Source organism: Marmota flaviventris, chromosome 9 (genome assembly GCF_047511675.1).
Source record: "Marmota flaviventris isolate mMarFla1 chromosome 9, mMarFla1.hap1, whole genome shotgun sequence".
Classification (NCBI taxonomy): domain Eukaryota; kingdom Metazoa; phylum Chordata; class Mammalia; order Rodentia; family Sciuridae; genus Marmota; species Marmota flaviventris.
The window spans coordinates 61493329-61514291 of record NC_092506.1 but is presented as its reverse complement, the minus strand read 5'-3'; the positions used below and the strand labels follow the sequence as shown (position 1 = coordinate 61514291).

Below are 20963 nucleotides of genomic sequence, written 5' to 3'. Positions count from 1 at the left end.
GTGAAAAATGATAGCTTTATAGCTTTATTTCTTCCATTTAAATCTGTAAGTCTTTTATTTCTTTTTCTTGCCTTATCATACTAGCTAAATAGGACTTCCGGGAAAATGTCAAAAAGGATTAGTAAGAGAGGACATCCATACCTTATTCCGAAAGTATGTTAGCAGGAGGGTTTTGGTGGATTTTTAAATTTAGATTAAGGAGGTTTCCTTCCACTTGAAGTTTTTTGGGTTTTTATTATAAATTAGAGTTAAATTTCATACATTTCTTATTCTGTGTTTGATCTTTAAATCAAGACAAGTTATTTAAGATATCTATAGCTCTTATTTTTTTACATAATTAAATAAAATTAATCTTTATTTTTCATGAAAGCAAAAAAAAACTAAAATATATATTTAGTGTTTAAGCACATAACAGCATTAGATTAATATTTCATTTCATCATGAAATTAATAGAAAAGTAATTAAAGGTAATTATGTTATTTAAAAGATATACTGCTTAACTTTTTTTTCCCAATTATGTATTATACAAAACCATGAAAGATATTTCATAACTTAAGGAATAAAGTTCTTAATCTTTTACTGTAAATGTGATTTAAGAATATAGCAAAGACAGTTATTTGATCATTCCATCAGTTTGAAAGTATTTAGCTTATGTAGTGGACCTAATTTTTAAATGATACTTTGCCTGATGTTGGGAAATTTATGACAAAAAAGTGTAGTATGGGGCTGGGGATGTGGCTCAAGCAGTAACACGCTTGCCTGGCATGCACGGGGCGCTGGGTTCGATCCTCAGCACACATAAAAAAATAAAATAAAATAAGATGTTGTGTCCACTGAAAACTAAAAAATAAATATTAAAAAAAATTCTCTCTCTCTCTCTTAAAAAAAAAAAAAGTGTAGTATGTCAAGACTATGGTTCCTAATATTCCTAAACATAGTATTAAAGAATATGGTTTCCTAATATTTTAAAGAGTCATATGATGGTAAACCTTTATTTTAAATTTTATTTAAAACATTAAGTTTCAGTATATGCTGGGTCAAGAACAGTATACAAAATAACCTGTGCCAGAGCCATGGAGGATCCTCCTGATTAGCTTGCTGTGGTGAATGGGCCAAAGGTTAAACCATCAGTCCATTTCCCAGTGTCTACTCAACAGTGGCTTTCTTTGTATTTCTTCATTTGTTAAAGCAATACAGCAAGAGTTATTGAGAGGTAAAACAAAGCAAGTCTCACATCAGACACTGATGGCTTTTTAAAAAGTTGGAATGGGATGTCACTGAATGTTCTAAAGGGCATATTGATAGAACTACATCTTTGTGGAAGTCACTGCTCCAGAATGAACTATAGTAGAAATCAACATTATGCATCAGTGATACTCCTGTCGATATAAATAAACGTATGTCTAGTGAACAAATTTCAGAGAGTAATGCTATAGGCTGGGAGAGTGAATTTTATTTTTTATTGTAAGCCGTAGTTTATTTTCCTTAGCAAATTAATTAGGGTAGATAATTTTCTATATAAATAAACCTTTCATTCATCAGATGTAACTTTAAGCATGATGTAAGAGAGAAACTAGTTAATTTAAGTGTAGAATGCTACTAGAGGCATGAAATATTGTTTAGGGACTTTCCTGTAGTGGCCCCAGTGTATTTCTTAGCTTCCATGCAGATTAGGTCTTGAACAGCTGCGCAGAGCACACAGAAATTGTGATTCCTGCCTCTGTGAACTAACTTGAATAAAGTCTTTCATCTAGAGATCGCAGTTTTGTCTGATTCATGAATCCCTCATCTCATCTTTGAAGGGCCCATTCAGTTTGATACAGTTCAACTTTGTGGTTTAGAGTTCTAGAAACTGATGTTGTAATTTATAATGCACAAAAAAATTTTAACATAATTTCATGCTTTTTTGAAAATTAGATAAAATCCACTTTAAAACTATGTTTTTTGTAAAGACTTTTTGATAACTTGCAATTCTAGCTTAAACTTAACTAGGCGTCATGTTTATGACTTTAAGAATCTTAGCAAATGTCCTATTTTTCTGTATTTATAACAAGGTAAAAGAAATGTATGTGTGAAAGGACTTGGTAATTTAGTTCATTTGTTCTGTATGGAGAGTACTGTCACTCTGCACAGGGTTCTGGTCCTGCTCATGAGTGAGAAGAGGTCCATTTCACATCTATGTTCTGTGTGAAGTGTTCTGCAAATACTTAAAGAGCCATTTGATCGTTGTTCAAGACCTAATCTGCTAAACAATTTGTTAGCAGCAATCAAACAGAAAATGTAACTTATATATAATTTGTAAAGAAAATGCCACCTGATCTTTTCCTTATTTGGGTACTTTACCACATTGTACCACATATGTGGTAGTAACCAAGCCTAACATTTTATTTTGTATACTTCTTATTCTTCTCCAACCACTGAGCTATATCCTCAGTCATTTTTATTTTTTATTTTGAGACAGGGTCTCATTAAGTTGCTACAGCTGGTCTTGAACTTGCAATCCTCTGGCCTTAGTCTCCCGAGTCCCTGGAATTACAGACAGGCACCACTGTATTCAGCAGGAACCGGAAAAGTTTTAATTAAGTATTTCTAACTCAGAATATCAAAAATGCAAAAGGAGATTACTGTCATACATTAGAAACAGTAATGTAGGAGGCATTAATTTATACAATCAGTGAATGTTATTAGTAATTAAATGCTAGTCTCTGTACTATAACCTACGGCTATAGTGATTTAAATAAATAAGAGAGAAAATCTTTACCTGATGGAGCTTGTAGTCAACCAGACAACTATAATTTAATCAGATACTAACCATCTATAAGAATTATGAATGAGTAGTGTTGTATGAGAGAAAATAACTGGATAGAGGGTGAACTACTTTATGTAGAGTGTTTAGAAAAGTCATTTTAGAGAAAGACCCAAAAACTTGAAGTATGAAAGTGTGCCTGGATTGTGTGCTCTAAATATGGTTTCTTACTGAAAGGAGTCAGGTATTACAGAGAGAAGCAGGTCTGTGAAAGGATCTGTTAGAGAAAACAAAGAAGCAAACAAATTCTTGGGGTACAATATAGAAGCCAACTTGAAAGGCACAATTTGAGGACAATTTGAGCATCTAAAGAAAAATGACTACAATTAATTGGAACACATCATTCTTTAAAATACATGAGTTTACATGAGTTTAAAATGTTACTTTTAAAATTCATTACTCATCTGTGGAACAAAATTGAACAATCAAATATTTATCCCATCTTTTCTCTTAAGAACTGTACCTCAAAGCAATAAAATAGTTCAGGGATGGATATTCTTTGTAGAATTATAGCTAATAAATGCAGGAAGAATGATAAATTGTTACGCTGGATTGAAATGAAATTAAATACCTATGCAATGAAACTTTTCACATTTTACTGTATGTACTTTTGAGTCTTTTGTGTTAGGAAATATATGTATCAGTTTAAAAAGCAGTGAGACAGAGTTCAGCAAGTAGGAATGGGAGTGGTGAGAAGATATTTCATGCCATGGGAATTGTAGGAATAAGGTACAGAAGTGACAAAATACTGCATATATTCAGGGAAACCTTAATAATTGGGTTTCCCAAAGTATGAGATAGGTTAAGTGAAAGTATTATATATTGTAGAATACAATTCCTGGAAATAGTGGAACCAAACTATTGCCAAGTTCAGGAAGAACTTGAGATTCTAAGGTGCATCAGTTCCTGCTACACTTTGGAATAAAATGATGCTATTTCAACAAAAGCTCTCAATAATGAATTTAATTAAGCCAAATTGATTTGCCAGCAGATCTTATTAGAAAGTTACCTTGTATAGAGTGAAACATTGATTTTTTATTCGAACAACGTTTGCTTAAAGTAGATGGTCTATGAATTTCTGTGATTATTCTTCATTTCAGCATAGTATTCTTCTTCTTATTTTTTTTTACACCTATAAGGTAGAAATCAATATCCCAAAATTAATGATTTCTTTAAAAATCCAATTATGTTGGCCCTGCTATAATGTTAGAGGACCATGGCTATTATTATGTAAAAGTAATATGTTACATAATTGGAATGAGTATTTTTAACTTCATTTCCCAACAAAAAAATATTCAAGAGTCCCATAGCTCCTCCATATTATAGATAGATATTGTTTTGTCCAGATTTATATTGCATAGATAATAGTAAGTGGGTTTATTTTTTGGTAGAACTAATTTATTTGATTTGAAATGATTTGTGTTATTATTTTTTTGTTTTGTTTTTTGTTTTTTAAAGAAAAAAAATCTCGAGTCTGTCTGGAGAATTACTAGTATGATACACCACCAAAGTTTGCTCATTAATCCTTAAGCCATTGTTTGTCTGTTTGCTCCAAATTAAATGCAGTCTTCCTTCTCTTGAATGTGAGAATTTGTTGCTAGGACTTAGAAATGTACCCACACCTCAGCTAAGGATCGGTGGGAAACTGAGATGTCAAACTGTGTGATCCAAGCTCTGGAGTTGGACAACCGTGTTCCCTGTTTCATACCAGAGATAGTTTGTTCTATGGTTAGTCGAATGGTCTGGTGAAGTGAAATGCATATCACTTAAGTTTCAGTGTCTTCATCCTCAGGCTCATCTTTTTCCTAAAAATGGAGACGAGAGGACTGGACAATAACGAGAGAAGTTTGTGATGTTCTGTCATTGGCTCTTTACTTCTGAATTAAATTTTCACTTGGAACAATGGGATTTTCTAACTAATATGTTTTAATGGAAAGAGCTTCCTTTATGACGCAATACTTATTTTAGAAAAAAAAATATATTTTTTTTAACAGGGTATCCAGAAGTTGGCTAGTCAGTACCTGAAGAGAGATTGGCCTGGAATAAAAGCTGATGATCGGAATGATTACAGGTAACTTAACTAAGTGGTTTTTGCTTGTTTTCTTTAAAAATGGTTTTACTCAGAGCCTTATTACATACAGCTAACATAACAGTCTAATTTTTGAAAGAATTGTTTTTTTTGCTATGTTTTTAGACACAATTTCAGAATGATAAATTTTTTATTTTCATTTTTTACATTTTTAACATATGTAGATACTCTGTATAAATTAGGTCATTTTCCTATGTCTTATACTGAGGTTGCATATAATTTCTTTAATATCCACATGTGAGATATAAAGAACCTAGATGGCAGTGGAACACAAATTTGTTTTCTTGCTGACCTATGATAAAACATATTATTGCAACAATAATGAGGCAGATTGTACTATACTGTCATGATCATGGATTGTTTAATTCTGAAGTAAATTCTGAATTTGGAAAGATGAGATTTTTGTGGTACTAGGGGGAAAAATTTCTAATATGTTTTAAGGGAAAGAGCTTCCTTTATATAACAATACTTATTTTAGAAATGTGTGTATGTGTATATAAACAGGGTATCCAGAACCTGGCTTGGTAATATCCTACATAATTAATAATAATATTAATTAATAATTTTAAAGAAGATATGTTGTGATGGGATATAAATTGTCCTTAGTAACCTATCAATATTGAATGTGTAATTTTGTTTAGAATTCGATGTCTTTTGGGGGGTTAATTTGGTAGTATGTGTTGCCTTTTGTGCTCAAGGCTGTTCTTAATATTGGAGGACCCAGAAGTCAAAGATCTTAGAACTGGCTATATGGTTGGAATTAAGAAACAATAATAGAGAACCTATGGTAATGAAGAACTCAGTATTGAAGTGTATGGTTTAGAGTCTGAATATGAAATCAAGCTTTTGAATTGTCAGTAAAGACTGGCAGCTATCAGAATTTCTGAAGTATGTGATAATGGGGCTAGAAAGCTCAAGCATATACAAGAAACCCTAATAGTTCCTCTCAGTGACTAACTTAGAAGGTAGCATGATAGCTTTAAATAATAGAATGGTATAATTCCAACTTAGAGTATTAAAACAGAAAATAAAATTCTAGGCAAAAAATGACAATTGGAACAAAATCTTGATGTGAGACTGAGCATGCTTAGAATTACTGATATGAAGAATTCATCCTGACCCAGAAAAGGATTGCTTGTTAGGGAATAAAGGAGTCCAACTTACGGATAAGCTATATTCCAACTTAGTTTGAAATTCAGTATTCAAGTTACCAAAGAAATAGGGAGTTAAGGTGGTAACTCAGTGGTAGAGCACTTTTCCTAGTATGTGTGAGGCCCTTGATTTGATCTCCAAACCACACAAACACATACACACACAAAAAAAAAAAAAAGAGAGAGAGAGAGAGAGAGAAAAGCTGCACTTAAGGCAAGCTTAAGCAAACATTTATTTAATATTCAGTATACATCAGACACTGCTAGGACCTTTCACTTGTGTCCCATGATTATTAAAATAACCTTGAGGCAGATTTAATTATCCTTGTTTTATACACTAGGACACTGGGTCTTGGGTTATAGACCTTATTCAAGGTCTATTAAAACGGACTCTTTATACACTCATGCATTCATTCTTTTTTTTCTTTAATTCAAGATGTACATATGTAATACCTACTAATGTCAGCTACTAAAGGAGATTTCAGGATGAGAGACACTAAAAGATATGATGTTTGTCCTTTAAGAGCTTACAGGAGTTAGCCACTATAAATGGTTGTCCTGTCAGGTCGCAGTAGTAGAGGTGTATTGAGACCATCAAGGAAAACTTAAGCTTGGATAGTTTAGTCTTGAGCTCTGGCAAGAGTTTACCAGTTCGGTAAATGAAATTCTAAGTAGAAGTAACATCTTTAAGGCATAGAATATGGGAAAATATGAATATTAGGTAGCAGTGAGCAGTTCAGTATGTGAAGTATACAGCTTGGGGGATAGACAGAGTGGTGGATATGGAGAACATCTAAGGTGGCATCATAAAGGACTTTGTGTATTATATTATGGAGTGTCTCTTTTTATTCAAAAGATAATGATGACATTGAAAAATTTCTACAACAGGAATGATTTGAACAACTTCCATTAATCACAGTATGAAGGTGGATTAGAGGGGTGTGTAAAGAATTCAGGGAGCATAGACTCAAAGGAATTTAATCCTTTCTCATCTCTTATTTAAACTATGGAAATAATAGTAAACATTAGAATGTGGGGGGGATTTCAGAGATACTTTAGGAGACTAAAGCTAGAGGACTTGCAGTTGATTTGGCAGTTTTGTTTTTTTAAGTTTGTTCTGGGACAAACTATAAACAGTTGTCTTTGTATCTAAAATAGCTCTTGGCATATAAACGGCACTTGATAAATATTTGCTGACTGGCTGACTGAAAGAAGTAAGAGGAGGGTAGGAAGGGATTGTACAATGACTCCCAGGTTTTTTAATTTAGGCATCTGGGTTCCGAAAAAAAGACAATAGAAAGATCCATACTGAGTGTGAGCATGGGAAGTGTGGTGTTCTTCATAGTTTACATGGTTTTAGTCATTTTAAATTGTTGAATTTTTAAGTTTATATTTGTGTTGGCAGTTTAAAAATTCTTATCCAAGTTATTCATGCCTTTCGTTAAGGAGGTAAATAGTACAAAACAGTTGTGTGGCATCTCCTTTCCCAAGCCTCTCTATTCTCATTCCTACTCCATGGAGTTATTGCTATAAAAAGCCTATGGTATTTTCTTTCCCTTAATTTTTTTCTGTGTGATTTATTCATGAACATACACAGTTTTGCCCTTTTTGACAGAACTGGAATTATTGTGTGCATATGTTTCTGTAAACAGTGTTTCAGACACCCTTTCATAGCAGTACATTTTGGTGTCACGATATGGATGAGTTATAGTTTCGTATCCATTTCCCTATTTGGTAGTTATTTAGTTTATGACTATTACAAATAATGCTGCAGTGAATAATTTCCTTTTGCACATATCTTCATACACTGTGAAAGTATATTCTTAGGGTAAATTCTTAGAGAGGACACTTTAGGTGAAGGGTTTATATGTTCAAAATCTTGATTGTGGAAATTGTCCTGCATAAACTCTATCAATATATTTTACATTTCTTCTAATACTATTTAAAAATCACCCAATTTATTTACTTACCAACAGTGCATGTGATCAGTCTTTTATATTGTTTGCCAATCTGTTGATACATGTATTATTTAATGCCATGAAACCCCATTTTCCTGGAAACTAGACTTCTATAACACTAGTTTCTCTCCCCCTTGCTTTTTCCTTAAATGTTTGAGAAAATATTTTCAGACTTTTCTCTGTAAATGTTTCTAAAAGTTCCCTTAGCTCTCTAGTGACTCTTCTCAGTAATCTTATCTATATTCCTGGCTTTAACTATTGTCTATAAACTGACAATGATCATATACTTTTATTGACTTTCAGCTTAGAGAATAAAAAATCAACTGCCTGCAACTTGACCTTCTTTCTAGATCTCATCTTCTCCTATCTGGAATGCTAAGTAGCTGTTGCTCTGTCTGGGATCTTTCCTTTTCACATTTTTGTTGTTGTTATTGTTTGTTTGTTTGCTACAAGGTAATAAACTCTCTTTGCCTTTTATCATAATTGTCTTTATGTGTTTGTAAAATTGGCCTCCTCCCACTCCCCTGGTTGAAAATCTTGTTTCTTCTTGCCAATAGGGTGAAATTTAAATTTCTTTTTGTGATTTTCAAATCCATGAAAAATCTGTCTCTCCTTATCTCTGGGCATTTCTTCTCCTTGATTCTCAGTCCTCCTACCTTTGGCAATAGTTTACAGGTATAAGTGGGTGAATGTATTTGTATTTTACTAGTTATAACTTAATTATGGCAAGTATTGGTTTTCATTTGTAAAAAGTGATATAAAAGTGTAACGTACACATTTTAGTTTAAAAGGTAAAGTCAGTTACAAAAAAGATGAGTAATTATGCAGAAGGTATGCACCAAAAATAGTGTAGGACATATGCAAAAGATTTCAGACACATAGATCTCAGTATAGCTTCATTGGAATGAAAAGGTCCTCTTTTATATTAGCCTTGTTACTAAGATTAAAGAGTCTTATGTCAGCAGAATAGTGAGGTTTGGGAGTCAGACAAATGTGGATTTTAATCTAGGACCCTTCATTCCCTCCTCTCCTCCTCCAGTGACTGCAACACCATACCCATTTTAGGTGCTGAGAATATAAAGGTGACTTAAACAACCCTTCTGCCAGCTGGAGCCCATGTTCTAGTGAGGGAAGACAGTAAACAAGTGAATAATTAAATACATATGTCAGTTGGTGATAAGGACGTACGTTTAGTGAGGTGGATAGAGTGCCAGGGAGCTGTGGCTCTGCAGTCACTGCACTGTGTAGAACACTGGTGGTTAGGGGAGGGGGCAGAGGCAGAAACTACTGCAGTAATCCATGCACAAAATGATGGTGACTTGAGGATGCTCACAGTGGAAGAGATAAACTGTAATTAATTTCTATTATGTTTTGTGAATCTAAGCAAACAAAATTTCTTGGTGGAAGCAGATGTGCGATGCGAGAGAAAAGTGAAGAATCATTGACAATTCTGGGGATTGAGTTTGAGCAACTAAGTCTGAGTAGCTGTCAATGAGATGAAGTATATTGCTACAATAGAGTCTAGGGACATTAATAATTTGGTTTTGGACATGTTAGTTTTAAGATATAATAAATGTGGGTATGTTAAATAGGCAATTGAAGGTTAGGGAAGATGTGTGGGCAGGAATTAAAAGTTCAGGACAGGTCAGCATGGTGATAGTATGTAAAGCCATGAGCTAGATGAGCTCATCCAAGAGTCTGTGAGAAGACGAGAAGCTGGAGACTGACTCTGGAGCACTCCAGCATTATAAGGCCAGGAGATGAAGAAGAACCCCCAGAACATACCAACAATAACCAGTGAGTTAAAAGTAGACTAAGAGAGAAAAATGTCCTGGAACTCAAGCATTTTTTTTTCCTCATTTGCATTTTAAGGAAATGAAAGTATAGTGAGATGAGCTACATATGATTGTATTGGTTAAACTAAAACTTGATTTCAGGTCTTCTGCCTGGTAACTGAATTCCATGCTTTTCATGGTACTGCATTGTTACAGATATGTTTATTTGCTTTTAATCTGCTAATCTCTAGAGGTCTTTTTTTAAACTCCCTTTATGATGAAAAGATTTCTCTTGTTATTGTATAATCTTCATGATTCAGACATTCATCTCTTCATTCCTTTATTCATTCAACCCATTATTGTAATCATTCCATATTTACTGGGCCCTAGAAATACCATAGTCAGCAAAACATACCCTTGGCCTTCATGGAGTTTTCACTTTAGTGAGAGGGAAGGACATTAACTGAACATTTACATAACAAATTCCTATAATTATAGGAAAAGTGCTTCTACCTATGAGCACTTTGCTTTGACTCTGGGGGTTGGCCTGGTGGTGATTATGAAAGACTTCTCAGAGGAAAGTATAATTAAACTAAGATTTGAAGAGTGAACAGCAGTTACCCAGGTGAAAGGGTGAAGGGGAGAAGGTGCTACACTGAGGGAAGAATTCCCTCCCTTTGCCAAGACCTCCCTTCCTCTGTTAGAATTCATAATGTTAGCTTTTCATTTTTATTTTGATTTTAAAATGCATTACACACACACACACACACACACACATTAGTTGTAGAAGGACACATACCCTTTGTTAATTTATTTTTGTGTGGTCCTGAGGCTTGAACCCAGTGCCTCACTCATGCTAGGCAAGCACTCTACCACTGAGCTATAGTCCCAGCCCTAAAAATGTATTTTTAAGTATAGATTAATAGTTGCTGAACTTTTCATAGTATTGAACTTTTCTTTCACTTCACTCTCTGGGAAAAATCAATTATTTGGACTGTTTAGGAGTTCACCTCATAAGTCATTTGCTGTGAAAGGCCAAGGAGGACACCAGTTTTGCTGTTGTTAAGTCAATTAGTGCTTTTATACTGATGTTTTGTTTTTGCTAATGCAACATATTGAGTTTTTCCAAAGGGATGGTGATATATCTGCCAAAATAAACAAATATTTTGTTCTCTATTGATTTGGTGTATTACATGGACAGATCCCTAAGACTCCTTGGTTAAAAACTATAGTTTATCAAGTTTTGTTTTTTTTTTAAGTTCTAACTAGTATAGGCACCAGGCAACTTTTCTTTTTCCTTTTTTCACACTGTCTTCTATTGACCCATAGCTAGCATTTTTTGTAGTATATGGTCCCACACATTGTTATAGTAGAAAATCCATTTGAACACTAGGAGGGAAATCTCAGGAGATGAATATTAAAATTACTAAAATTTCACTACACGTAGGTGTCACATTTTAAAATACAAAGTATCATCCATTGTTATGGTGAGTTATAAGATACATTATGGCTAATGGAGGAAAATAAGAAGATCGGCTAGGCATTTAACAAATTAGGAGAGAAGGTTTGAAAAGGAAATTGACTAGAAAAAGCAAAAGATGAATTAATTTTTTGACTTTACCAAGAGATTGCTGAGCACATTTATCAAGCAAGGTGGTGGGACTTGCTTGGAATGACTTCAAAGCATAGTGTGATGCTGAGCACATTACATCGGAGGCTGATGTAGAGCAACAACATCAGAGATTCCTTTTATTTGACAAAATGGACTTTCTCAAGCATATAAGCAGTTAGTTATTCTAGCCAAATGGGTTTATATAAGACAGTATAATTGAAAGAGAATGTAATTTAGAGGTAACCAATCTTCATCTTTATTTCTATACTGCCATGTTGTATGACCAAGAGTTACTCTCTAAATCTGAGTCTATAAAATAGAAGACCATGATGAAGTAATAAAATCTGATATTCATAATGATGACCCTGTGACAGTGAAAGTCCTGAAAAGTCTAAATTATTCACTATTTTTATAGTGTTAGCTTTGTCTCAAATTGTAAATCTTTTTATTCCTTTACTTCCCATTGCTGAATAATAGTGGGGTAGAGTATATGCCATGCTTTTCTGTATGCTGAAATATTGCCTTGAAGCCAATATAAATAAACATTTATGGTTCTGAAGAAGATATTTATTCTGTCAGTGTTTGACAGTGAGCAAAAGATTAGATTTTCTTGCATTTTCCCGCCTAATACTTCTCTATCCCTCTTTGAATTTAGGAGCATGTATCCTGTTTGGAAATCCTTTCTCGAGGGAACAATGCAGGTAGCCCAGTCTCGGATCAATATATGTGAAAATTATAAAAACTTCATTTCTGAGCCTGCCAGGACTGTGAGAAGCTTAAAAGAACAGCAACTAAAAAGGGTATGTTCCCACTTTTTTGTGTCTTTTATATATTTTAATACCTCACTGCTACATTTGCAGTCTGTAAAATTATGCTAAATTGCTTTTAAAAATTTGAATGTTTTAAAAATATGGTCACAAATGTTTTTGGGTGGCATTTTGCTAGAATTTCTCAACCAAGTTTTATTAACTGATAAAGCTGAGTGTAATTTGAATTCATGGAAATTGGGAAAATTCAGTAAATACTCCTTAGAAATATAACTCAAGTAAATACACCTGTATAGTTTCACAGTATTGGTACAGTTGGATGTATATTAAAATAATTGTTATTAAAGTCCACTATATCTTGAGAACAGATTATATTAATTAGCCTCAGTTTCAACTTGTGCCATTTTGTATAATTAATCTTATTTTTAAAAGTCTAGTGTACTCTAAGGTTGAATTGTGTAGGATATACATAAGTATAGTTTTTTTTCAAAAGGACCTATTTATTTGATTATCCAGAAATTTAAAATTCAAAGGAAAATATCATTGTCTAATGTGATTGTTATAGTATGCTGTTGAAAGTATATGTTTGAATTGTGTCCTTTTTGGAAAGAGAGTAATAAAATGGAAATTATCATGATACTTAATAAGTAATTAAAGTTTTTTTTAAGATGGTCTTAAATCAATAGCTTTTTTTTTTAAGTTATAGGTGGACAAAATATCTTTATTTTTATTTGTATGTGGTGCTAAGGATCGAACCCAATGCCTCATACATGGTAGGCAAGTGCTGTGCCTCTGAGCCACAACCCTAGTCCCAGTTATTGAAGTTTTTTAATAGAAGTATTAATACTTCAGAATAGTAAAGCAATCATTTAAGGAAATAATATTTCAGAATCCATCCATTGTTCCAATTCTGATTGTCATTTGTAAAAATACTAATCTTCTTGTTTGCCAAAGATGATTTCAGTTGCATAAAATAAGTGTGTTAAATGCATATGTGTGTATATATATAAAATTTTAACCTCTTAAAAAAGAGCACTTTTTTCATAGTTCTTTTTTTTAATTGATTTTAAAAAATAAATAAATGACAGTGGAATGCGTTACAATTCTTACTACACATATATACCACAATTTTTCATATCTCTGAATATAAAGTATTTGACACCCAATTCGTGTCTTCATACGTGTACTTTGGATAATGATGTCTATCACATTCCACCATCCTTCTAATCCCCTGCCCCCTCCTTTTCCCTCCCACCCCTCTTCCCCATCTAGAATTCATCTATTCCTCCCATGTAGAGCACTTTTAACACATTTGTATAAAAATGTTTATGCTTATCTTTGCCCAAAATTATGTTGTTCAATGTAGACTATGTGATTAAACTATGTGACCACTCATCAATGATCTTAAGTTGGAAGAAAATGTACATTCATGTATGTGTATGTATCTGATTATGCAGAAAAAGGAGTAGAAGGGAAGAACAGAGAAATAATACAATTTAACTTGCTAACCAGGCAGAAATATTGTGGTTCAAGTTGCCATTGTATTTATCAAATCTAACTGAATTACTGAAAAGTTCTACTTTTTCAAAATCTGAATCTTTTTTTTTTTTTCCCTGAGGGGTATACATTTTATTGGAAACCTTAAATATTCTTCAAACAGAACATAATCTTCAATCAGGCTCTTGTGTGGCCTACACAGAAAACTGTGGTTTTTAGGATTAAAGGCAAGGAGAGGGAAAATACACTGGATGAGTGCTTAAATTTGGCAAGAGGATCTCTCAGGATGAATGCTCTTCAGCCAGTTTATCAGCTTTTGCCACAGCTTCTTCAATGGGTCCCAATTTTTATGTGGTGCTGAGCATCCAACGCAGGGCCTTGCACGTGTTAGGAGAGCGCTCTGCCGCTGAGCCAGAAACCCAGCCCCCAAAATCTGAATATCTTGAAAAAAATTTAGCTACTTCTTTGCTTTTCCACTGGTGGATAGATTCAGACCTGAATTATACAACATTCCTGGGCAAAAAATAAATAAATAAATAAATAATTGAGATTTGACAACTAATTCTCTTATCTATGAATTAACTTGTATCATGATATAGATGATAATAATGGCATTTGTGTTTACAAGGCAGTTGTTGAATGTTATACAATGGGCATAACTATCATGAACCTGGGATTGCACATAACAAAACCTATTTCAAACTGGTTTAAGCCAAAATGAGATTGTATTATTTTATATCTGAATACTGCAGGACTTATTCAGGCATTGGCAAATCCAAGGCAGGCTCAGATGATGGTAGTAGAACTCACTCTTTCCATTAGCTCTGCATTCTCCAATGGTTTCATCTTTTAGCAACTCCTTCCACTTGTTGGTCCCCAGAATGCCACATTTAGAAATCTTCTGGATAGCAATCCCAGATTTTCAATTTTTCCAAAAGTTGTAGTAAAACTAGTAGAATTACTCTTCATATTGGCTACATCATTTTGCATTCCTACCAACAATGTATGACGAAGCTTCCAGTTTCTCCACAACCCTGCCGATACTTGTCTTTTTTTTTTTTTTAGTTGTAGTTGGACACAATACCTTTATTTTATTTACATTTTATTTTTTTAATGTGGTGCTTAGGATTGAACCCAGGGCCTCACATGTGCTAGGGGAGCGCTCTACTGCTGAGCCACAAATCCAGCCCCCCACTTTTTTTTTTTAATCACCATCACAGTTGTGAGGTACTATTTCATTGATTATAATTTTGATAATGGTTAATGATGTTGAGTGTTCTTATATTTTTATCAGAAATTTTTCCTCCACTGTTGGCTTCCTAATTTTATAATACTATAATTCTTTTAATAATTACCTTAGAGATTTCAATATGCTAATTTATTAGATTACCTTGATTTAGTAATTTTACTGTTCCCCAAACTTAGTCCCAAATTAACTTTCATAATCTACCTTGAATTAATATTTTACTATCTCATGAACAATACAAAAATCCTCTAGCCCAGTGCAGTGGCACACACCTACAATCTCAGAGGCTTGGGAGGCTGAGGCAGGAGGATTGCAAGTTCAAAGCCAGTCTCAGCAACTTAGCGAGGTGCTAAACAACTCAGCGAGACACTGTCTTTAAAAAAAATACAAAAAGGGCTGGGGATGTGGCTTAGAGTTCAATCCTCGGTACAAAAAAAAAAAAAAAAAAAAAAAATCTTTCAGCAGTGTTGTTCTTTTTATCTTTCTATTATGACTTTTCTTTTGTTAGACCTTTTGACTCTGTCCATATTTCTTTTATACTTTTTCTACTTTGTATTTCTACCCTTTTTTCTATATATACTTCTATTGGTCTATTTGGCTATTTATTAATTCTCGGTTCTTCTATTCCTAATATTTTAAAAACTTATCTTTTGGAATCTTAATGTATTTTTTCAGTTACAGAATTTTAATGTGACTTTTTGGAGGTTAGATTCCATTTTTCAGTTGTAATTCTCCCTGTTTTCCATGTGCTCCTAATCTGTTTCATAATTCCACTAAATGAATCACTATGTGTTTTTTTTTTTATTGTATGCTGATCTTCTTGGTTTTCATTATTTGGTCTATGGCTTTAGTGTGCCTCACCATGCTGAACATTGTGGATCAAACATGTGAAGGTTCTTGAAGATGTTATTTCCAAATATGGTGATATTTAGCAGGCCGATAGAATGCTAGACCTTTGTCCTGTTAAGGTCTGGTTTTGGGGGTCCTTTTAGGGATGATCTATTTTACTTCTTTGGTCTTAACTGAAAGTACGGGATGCGTACTCCAAGACCTTTCTACTCTGACAAAACTTGAACTCTAGCTTTTCTTCTCAGCATCATACAGCAACTCTGATCTTCTGATCTCTGACCAGTCATTAGCTACTTTTATCTGCTGGGTTTCTTGGCGTTTCATTCTCCGTATACCTATTAGAAATCAACAGATGACTCAAGGGGAAATCACATGTAGTGTTTTGAACTTGCTCCTCTGTAATATCCTTCTTTCTAGATCTTTGCCTTACAAATTCCTGATGTTTTCATCATCCCCTGAACTACAGACTATCTCCACAGAATAGAGTAAAAATACTATTTTCTGTTTATATCCTATTTCTGTGCCATGATTCAACAGATGTCCTAAAAGGAGGGAAAGTTAGGTTGAGTGGAGAGTTATGTAGGTGTGGTCCTCTTCTAGGTCTCAATTCTGTAAGACCAGGGTATGCTTTGTCCAATTTTCACACTTTCCAGACTATAGGAAGATAGGCTAATTCAAATTTTGTCACCATGAGAACCAGTTTCAACTTAATATTCTCCCTCTATAACATTAAAGTTTATGTTCTTTTTATAATGTTCTTTATTTTGGCAGTTTTCTTTTGTATACTTGGGGATAAACAGACATATAATTATTATGAAGACATATAATAATTATGAAGGACTTAAGATTATAATGAAAATTACATTGAGAATAATACCATAACCTTTTCTGGATCATTTTTTAAAAATATTTATTTTTAGGTGTAGTTGGACACAATTGCTTTTATTTTATTTATTTTTATGTGGTACTGAGGATCGAAACCAGGGCCTTGCATGTGCTAGGTGAGTACTCTACCACTGACTTACAACCCCAACCCCTTCTGGATCATTTTTTATATGTGAATATTTGCTTTTAAATCAGAACAAGATCCACAGTAACATAAGGCTTTTTGCCATTCTTCTATTTACTTAGTAGTGCCTTTGTCCATATTTTTCTCATTTATACTAGAGTTTATCTACCCTCCTTAAAATAACTGTGATTTGGGGGTTTGGGTTTTAGCTCAGTGGTACAGCACATCATTAGCATCTACAAATCTCTGCTTGGCCCCCAGTGCCACAAAAATAAAAGAAAGAATTGTGACTCGTATTTGTTTAATAATTTAGAATTTGTAAACTGCCACCATATCCATTACAGTATTATCAGATTTAAAGAGATTTAGATTTGAACCCAGAATTTCAAAAAATAAATAAGTAAAAATAACAAAAAACTGTTGAAATTTAATATTTAAACAGTTTTACAGAAAAATACATATAACTCCTTTACCTTAGTAGACTACTTAAGCTCTTAATCATTTTATCTTCTTAGAACTTAGAAAAAGGAGACTATTGATTATGAAGAAATAACAGAATTGGTTTATTCTTTTTTTTCTTTATTGCCATGATATCTGCAACAGCAAGTCTTTTTATGGTTGCTCTTTTTATGCCTTACCTTAATGTCAGTCATGATTGTTAGGCAAACTGTGACACTATTTGACACAGTACTTGAGATGGAAGTACCAGCTGTGCATGGAATTCTAATTTGCAATTTGAAAGTCATTAAAAGTGCTGATTTTTCTCTTGGGTTTCCATCCTGAAGGAATAATGCATGGTCCTTCGGACAAACTCATTTCTGTCAGCCTGAAAACTAAAAATTGTAATAATTGCACTTTTGTATTTTACAGTGTGTGGACCAGTTGACAAAGATCCAAACTGAATTACAAGAGACAGTGAAAGATTTAGCTAAAGGCAAAAAGAAGTACTTTGAGACTGAGCAGATGGCTCATGCAGTGCGAGAGAAAGCTGACATTGAGGCAAAGTATGTATTTTAATATTTCTGAGAAAATTATTATGCAGTTAAATGTTATTTTTGCTAATTAATACTTTGTTCTCTGTTTATATAGCATATAGATTTGTTCTTAGGTTGTGTTGGTTTCATTTGTTCTACATATGTTATGTACTTTAGGTCCCATTTTCATTTTATATTGACTGGTTTTTATCTGTTAAAGTGGCAAAGTAGGAATCTCTGACCTTTAAATTGAATATTTAGACAAGATAAATGAACATTGTACTTACAGACTTGAAAACTTATGGAGAGTCTAGTAAAAGTCATGATGATATCTGAAAGTAGGGTTTAAGAGCCTCATTTTATCATGCTAGACTCTAAAATTCAGTTATAGTTGAAATCCCTATGATATCTCAAGATGTCATTGAAGGAACAATAGCACATCAGGTGAACAAGAACACTGACCTCCTTTTAAAACCCTATCCCAAGCACTGTTTTTTATTGTACATGTAATTCTCATATTTCTACTTTTTAAAGTATGCTTTAACAATTTTGTCAATATTACTTTCAATATATGTGAATTATAGTCCTTTATTTTGAGACTTTTTTTTTTTTAATTTTATTTTTATGTGGTGCTGAGGATTGAACCCAGTGCCTCATGCACACTAGGCAATTGGTCTACCTTAGAGCCACAACCCTAGCCTGAGCCTATTAAGGAAAGGAAGGACTGGCAATTGGTAATAGGAGATACCAATCAAGCGATAGAGATTTTTGCAATGACACTTTGAGGAAGTGTGATAAATATTTGTGGGGGGGGAGGAACTGTGTTATAGAACTGAACTTAGGAGGCTTGTGATCAGGAGAGCTAAGACTTCTGTTAACAGTGCTGATTGTTGCAAAATCTAGGAGTCCAAACTCCTAGGCATGAAATCAGAAAGGTTTGGACAATTGTACAAATAGTCCAGCAAGGAGGGGGTTACCTCTAACATGTTCTTTTGTTGTCATTGTTGAGACAGGATCTCTCTGTGTTGCCCAGGCTGGGATCGAACTATTTATCCTCCCGACTCAGCTTCCTGAGTAGCTATTATTTATAGGTGTGTGCTAACACACCTAGCTTCCTAAAATGGCTTTTATCTGCAAGAAATTTAAGCAACTTCATCAGCATCTTGGGAAAATTCAGGGGTTCCTGGGAAGTTTATTTAGTATGATGGGTTGATGAATGAATACTCACTGAACACTTGATATTACAGTGTAACATTTAATATTTTTCTAATTTAAGTTTATTGTTTTTATTTTATTTTTTGAGCATTCAAATATTTCCCATGCATTCATGGAGTCACTAAATCCATCTTTCCAATAAGATCTGGAGGTTAGCAGATCTCAGTTGGGATTATTGTACCATTCTGGCTTTTAGGAACTTGTCTTTTAAACTCTGGGATTCTAGAACAGACAATTGACAGATTTGTAGAGCATCTACAAATGCCTAATTTAGCCATGGGTGGACTGTTCCTGAGAAGTGTGTATTTGACTAGGTCTATTTCACGGAACTGATCACAAGGAACTGCCTTCTCATGTGGCCAAATTCAAAGTGAGACATTTTACTTCAGTGTATAACTTCTCTGGAAAATTAATTCAACTACAGAGTAAAAAAATGGCTCTATGTCTTAATTCTGTTAATATTTATTTAGTCATTATATTGGGCACTATGGGTCACAGATAAGTTAGGTGCGCTTTTGTGCCTTCAAGGAATTTAGAGCGTATAATTTTAAAAAGTAACTTTATCATTTGTCTATTCATAGTAAACTCAAAGAAATTATCTACCTAAAGACACTCACCTAGTCACTAATTGCTTAGAGTAGTAATATGAAAACACTGTTATGAAAGCATAGAAAATGGAGAGATTACTATTGCCTGTTGATAAAGGAACCTTTATAGAAGAAGTGATGCTTGGGCAGATTCTTGGAAGAAGAATGAGTATGTTTTTTTCTAAGCAGAGGTGGGAAAATCAGGAAGGGGACTAAGCACTGAAGTAAATATAGTTTTGATGGATGCTATGATAGGCCCATTAGGAGAGACTACAGGAGAAAGAGGGTTAGTCTGAAGGAGATGGTAAGTTCCATTTTAGATATGTAAATTCTGAAGAGCCTGGGAGACACTGACATGGATATATTTGGGAGGTGATCAAATATCTGTTCTTATGTGAGAATTTGGCACTGATAATTGAATTCTGAAGGTTATAGGATGTCCATCAGTTATAGGGATGCAGTCATATATACAGTGAGATATGAATTTGAATTTGGAGACCCAAGGAACATTAACATTTGAAGGATAGATGGTAAAGACTAGTACACAGTATAGTTTTTTATTTGTATAGTGTGTGATTTTTAAAAATCCTTATTTTTTTTTAGATTGTCATCTTCAAGGACATTTTATTCTATTGTTAATACCTACCTAAATACCATACAAGAAGTGTATGCAGATTAGCAAATGAAGCAGACGCCATAAATTTAAATCTATAATTTATGTTGGACAATCCATGTGCAAGTCAGCCTATTTGGATAATGACTATTAAAAAAGGAGAAATGACGGTGCTTCAAGCACAGTCTTTCTTACCCTGACAGGTACTTTCAAATCTTAATATAGGTAATCTTAGCTTTCCTACATCAAAATGAATAGAAATATTATTAATAAAATAAAAAATTCCCATAAAATAAGAATACAATTAGGCAGGAAATAACAGAAATATCTTAGACCCAATTTTTTTTTTTTTAAAGCAGTGGGGAGGAGTTAGGAAACTGTGTGTTCATCCCTGAATGTTTTCTCTCTTGTTAGAAATACAAGAGGCAACTTTTGCTGTCCTCTTCACAGTGTCTGTGCACAGACTGTCTGCTTCACCTTCTAGTCCCAAATGGTCTGCAACTCTGCTTCATACTAAGAGGCATAGCTGCCAGTGCATGCATTGAACTCTTCCATGGCAATCACCATGACACTGCAGTTAAGACAAACATTTCAGCTTCAAAAAAATCATGGCTGTAGGAGTGTTGCTTGTTCCTTAGCATCTGTCTGTTGACTTTTTCTATATACTTATCTCTAGCCTTTAAGGAAAAGCAGCATACTACTGCTGACTGACAGGTTATGGTTCCCCTCCAAAACTTAGGCATCAAGGGAGATAGGTAAGAACACCAGAGTGGGAGAAGATTAAATAGAACAAAAGTTTACAGGACAGAGAGTCT

The 20963-nt window shown here is 33.8% G+C and overlaps 1 protein-coding gene across 1 annotated transcript in view; it reads left to right on the top strand.

The window, feature by feature from the left end:
* Fchsd2 (FCH and double SH3 domains 2) overlaps window positions 1–20963 on the top strand; it is a 239774-nt gene that overhangs the window by 96654 nt on the left and 122157 nt on the right. Inside the window, exons 4-6 of the mRNA XM_027942853.2 lie at window positions 4801–4877; window positions 12047–12191; window positions 17630–17763. Coding sequence (XP_027798654.1) covers window positions 4801–4877; window positions 12047–12191; window positions 17630–17763 — 356 coding nt within the window. The remainder of the gene's footprint in view (window positions 1–4800; window positions 4878–12046; window positions 12192–17629; window positions 17764–20963) is intronic.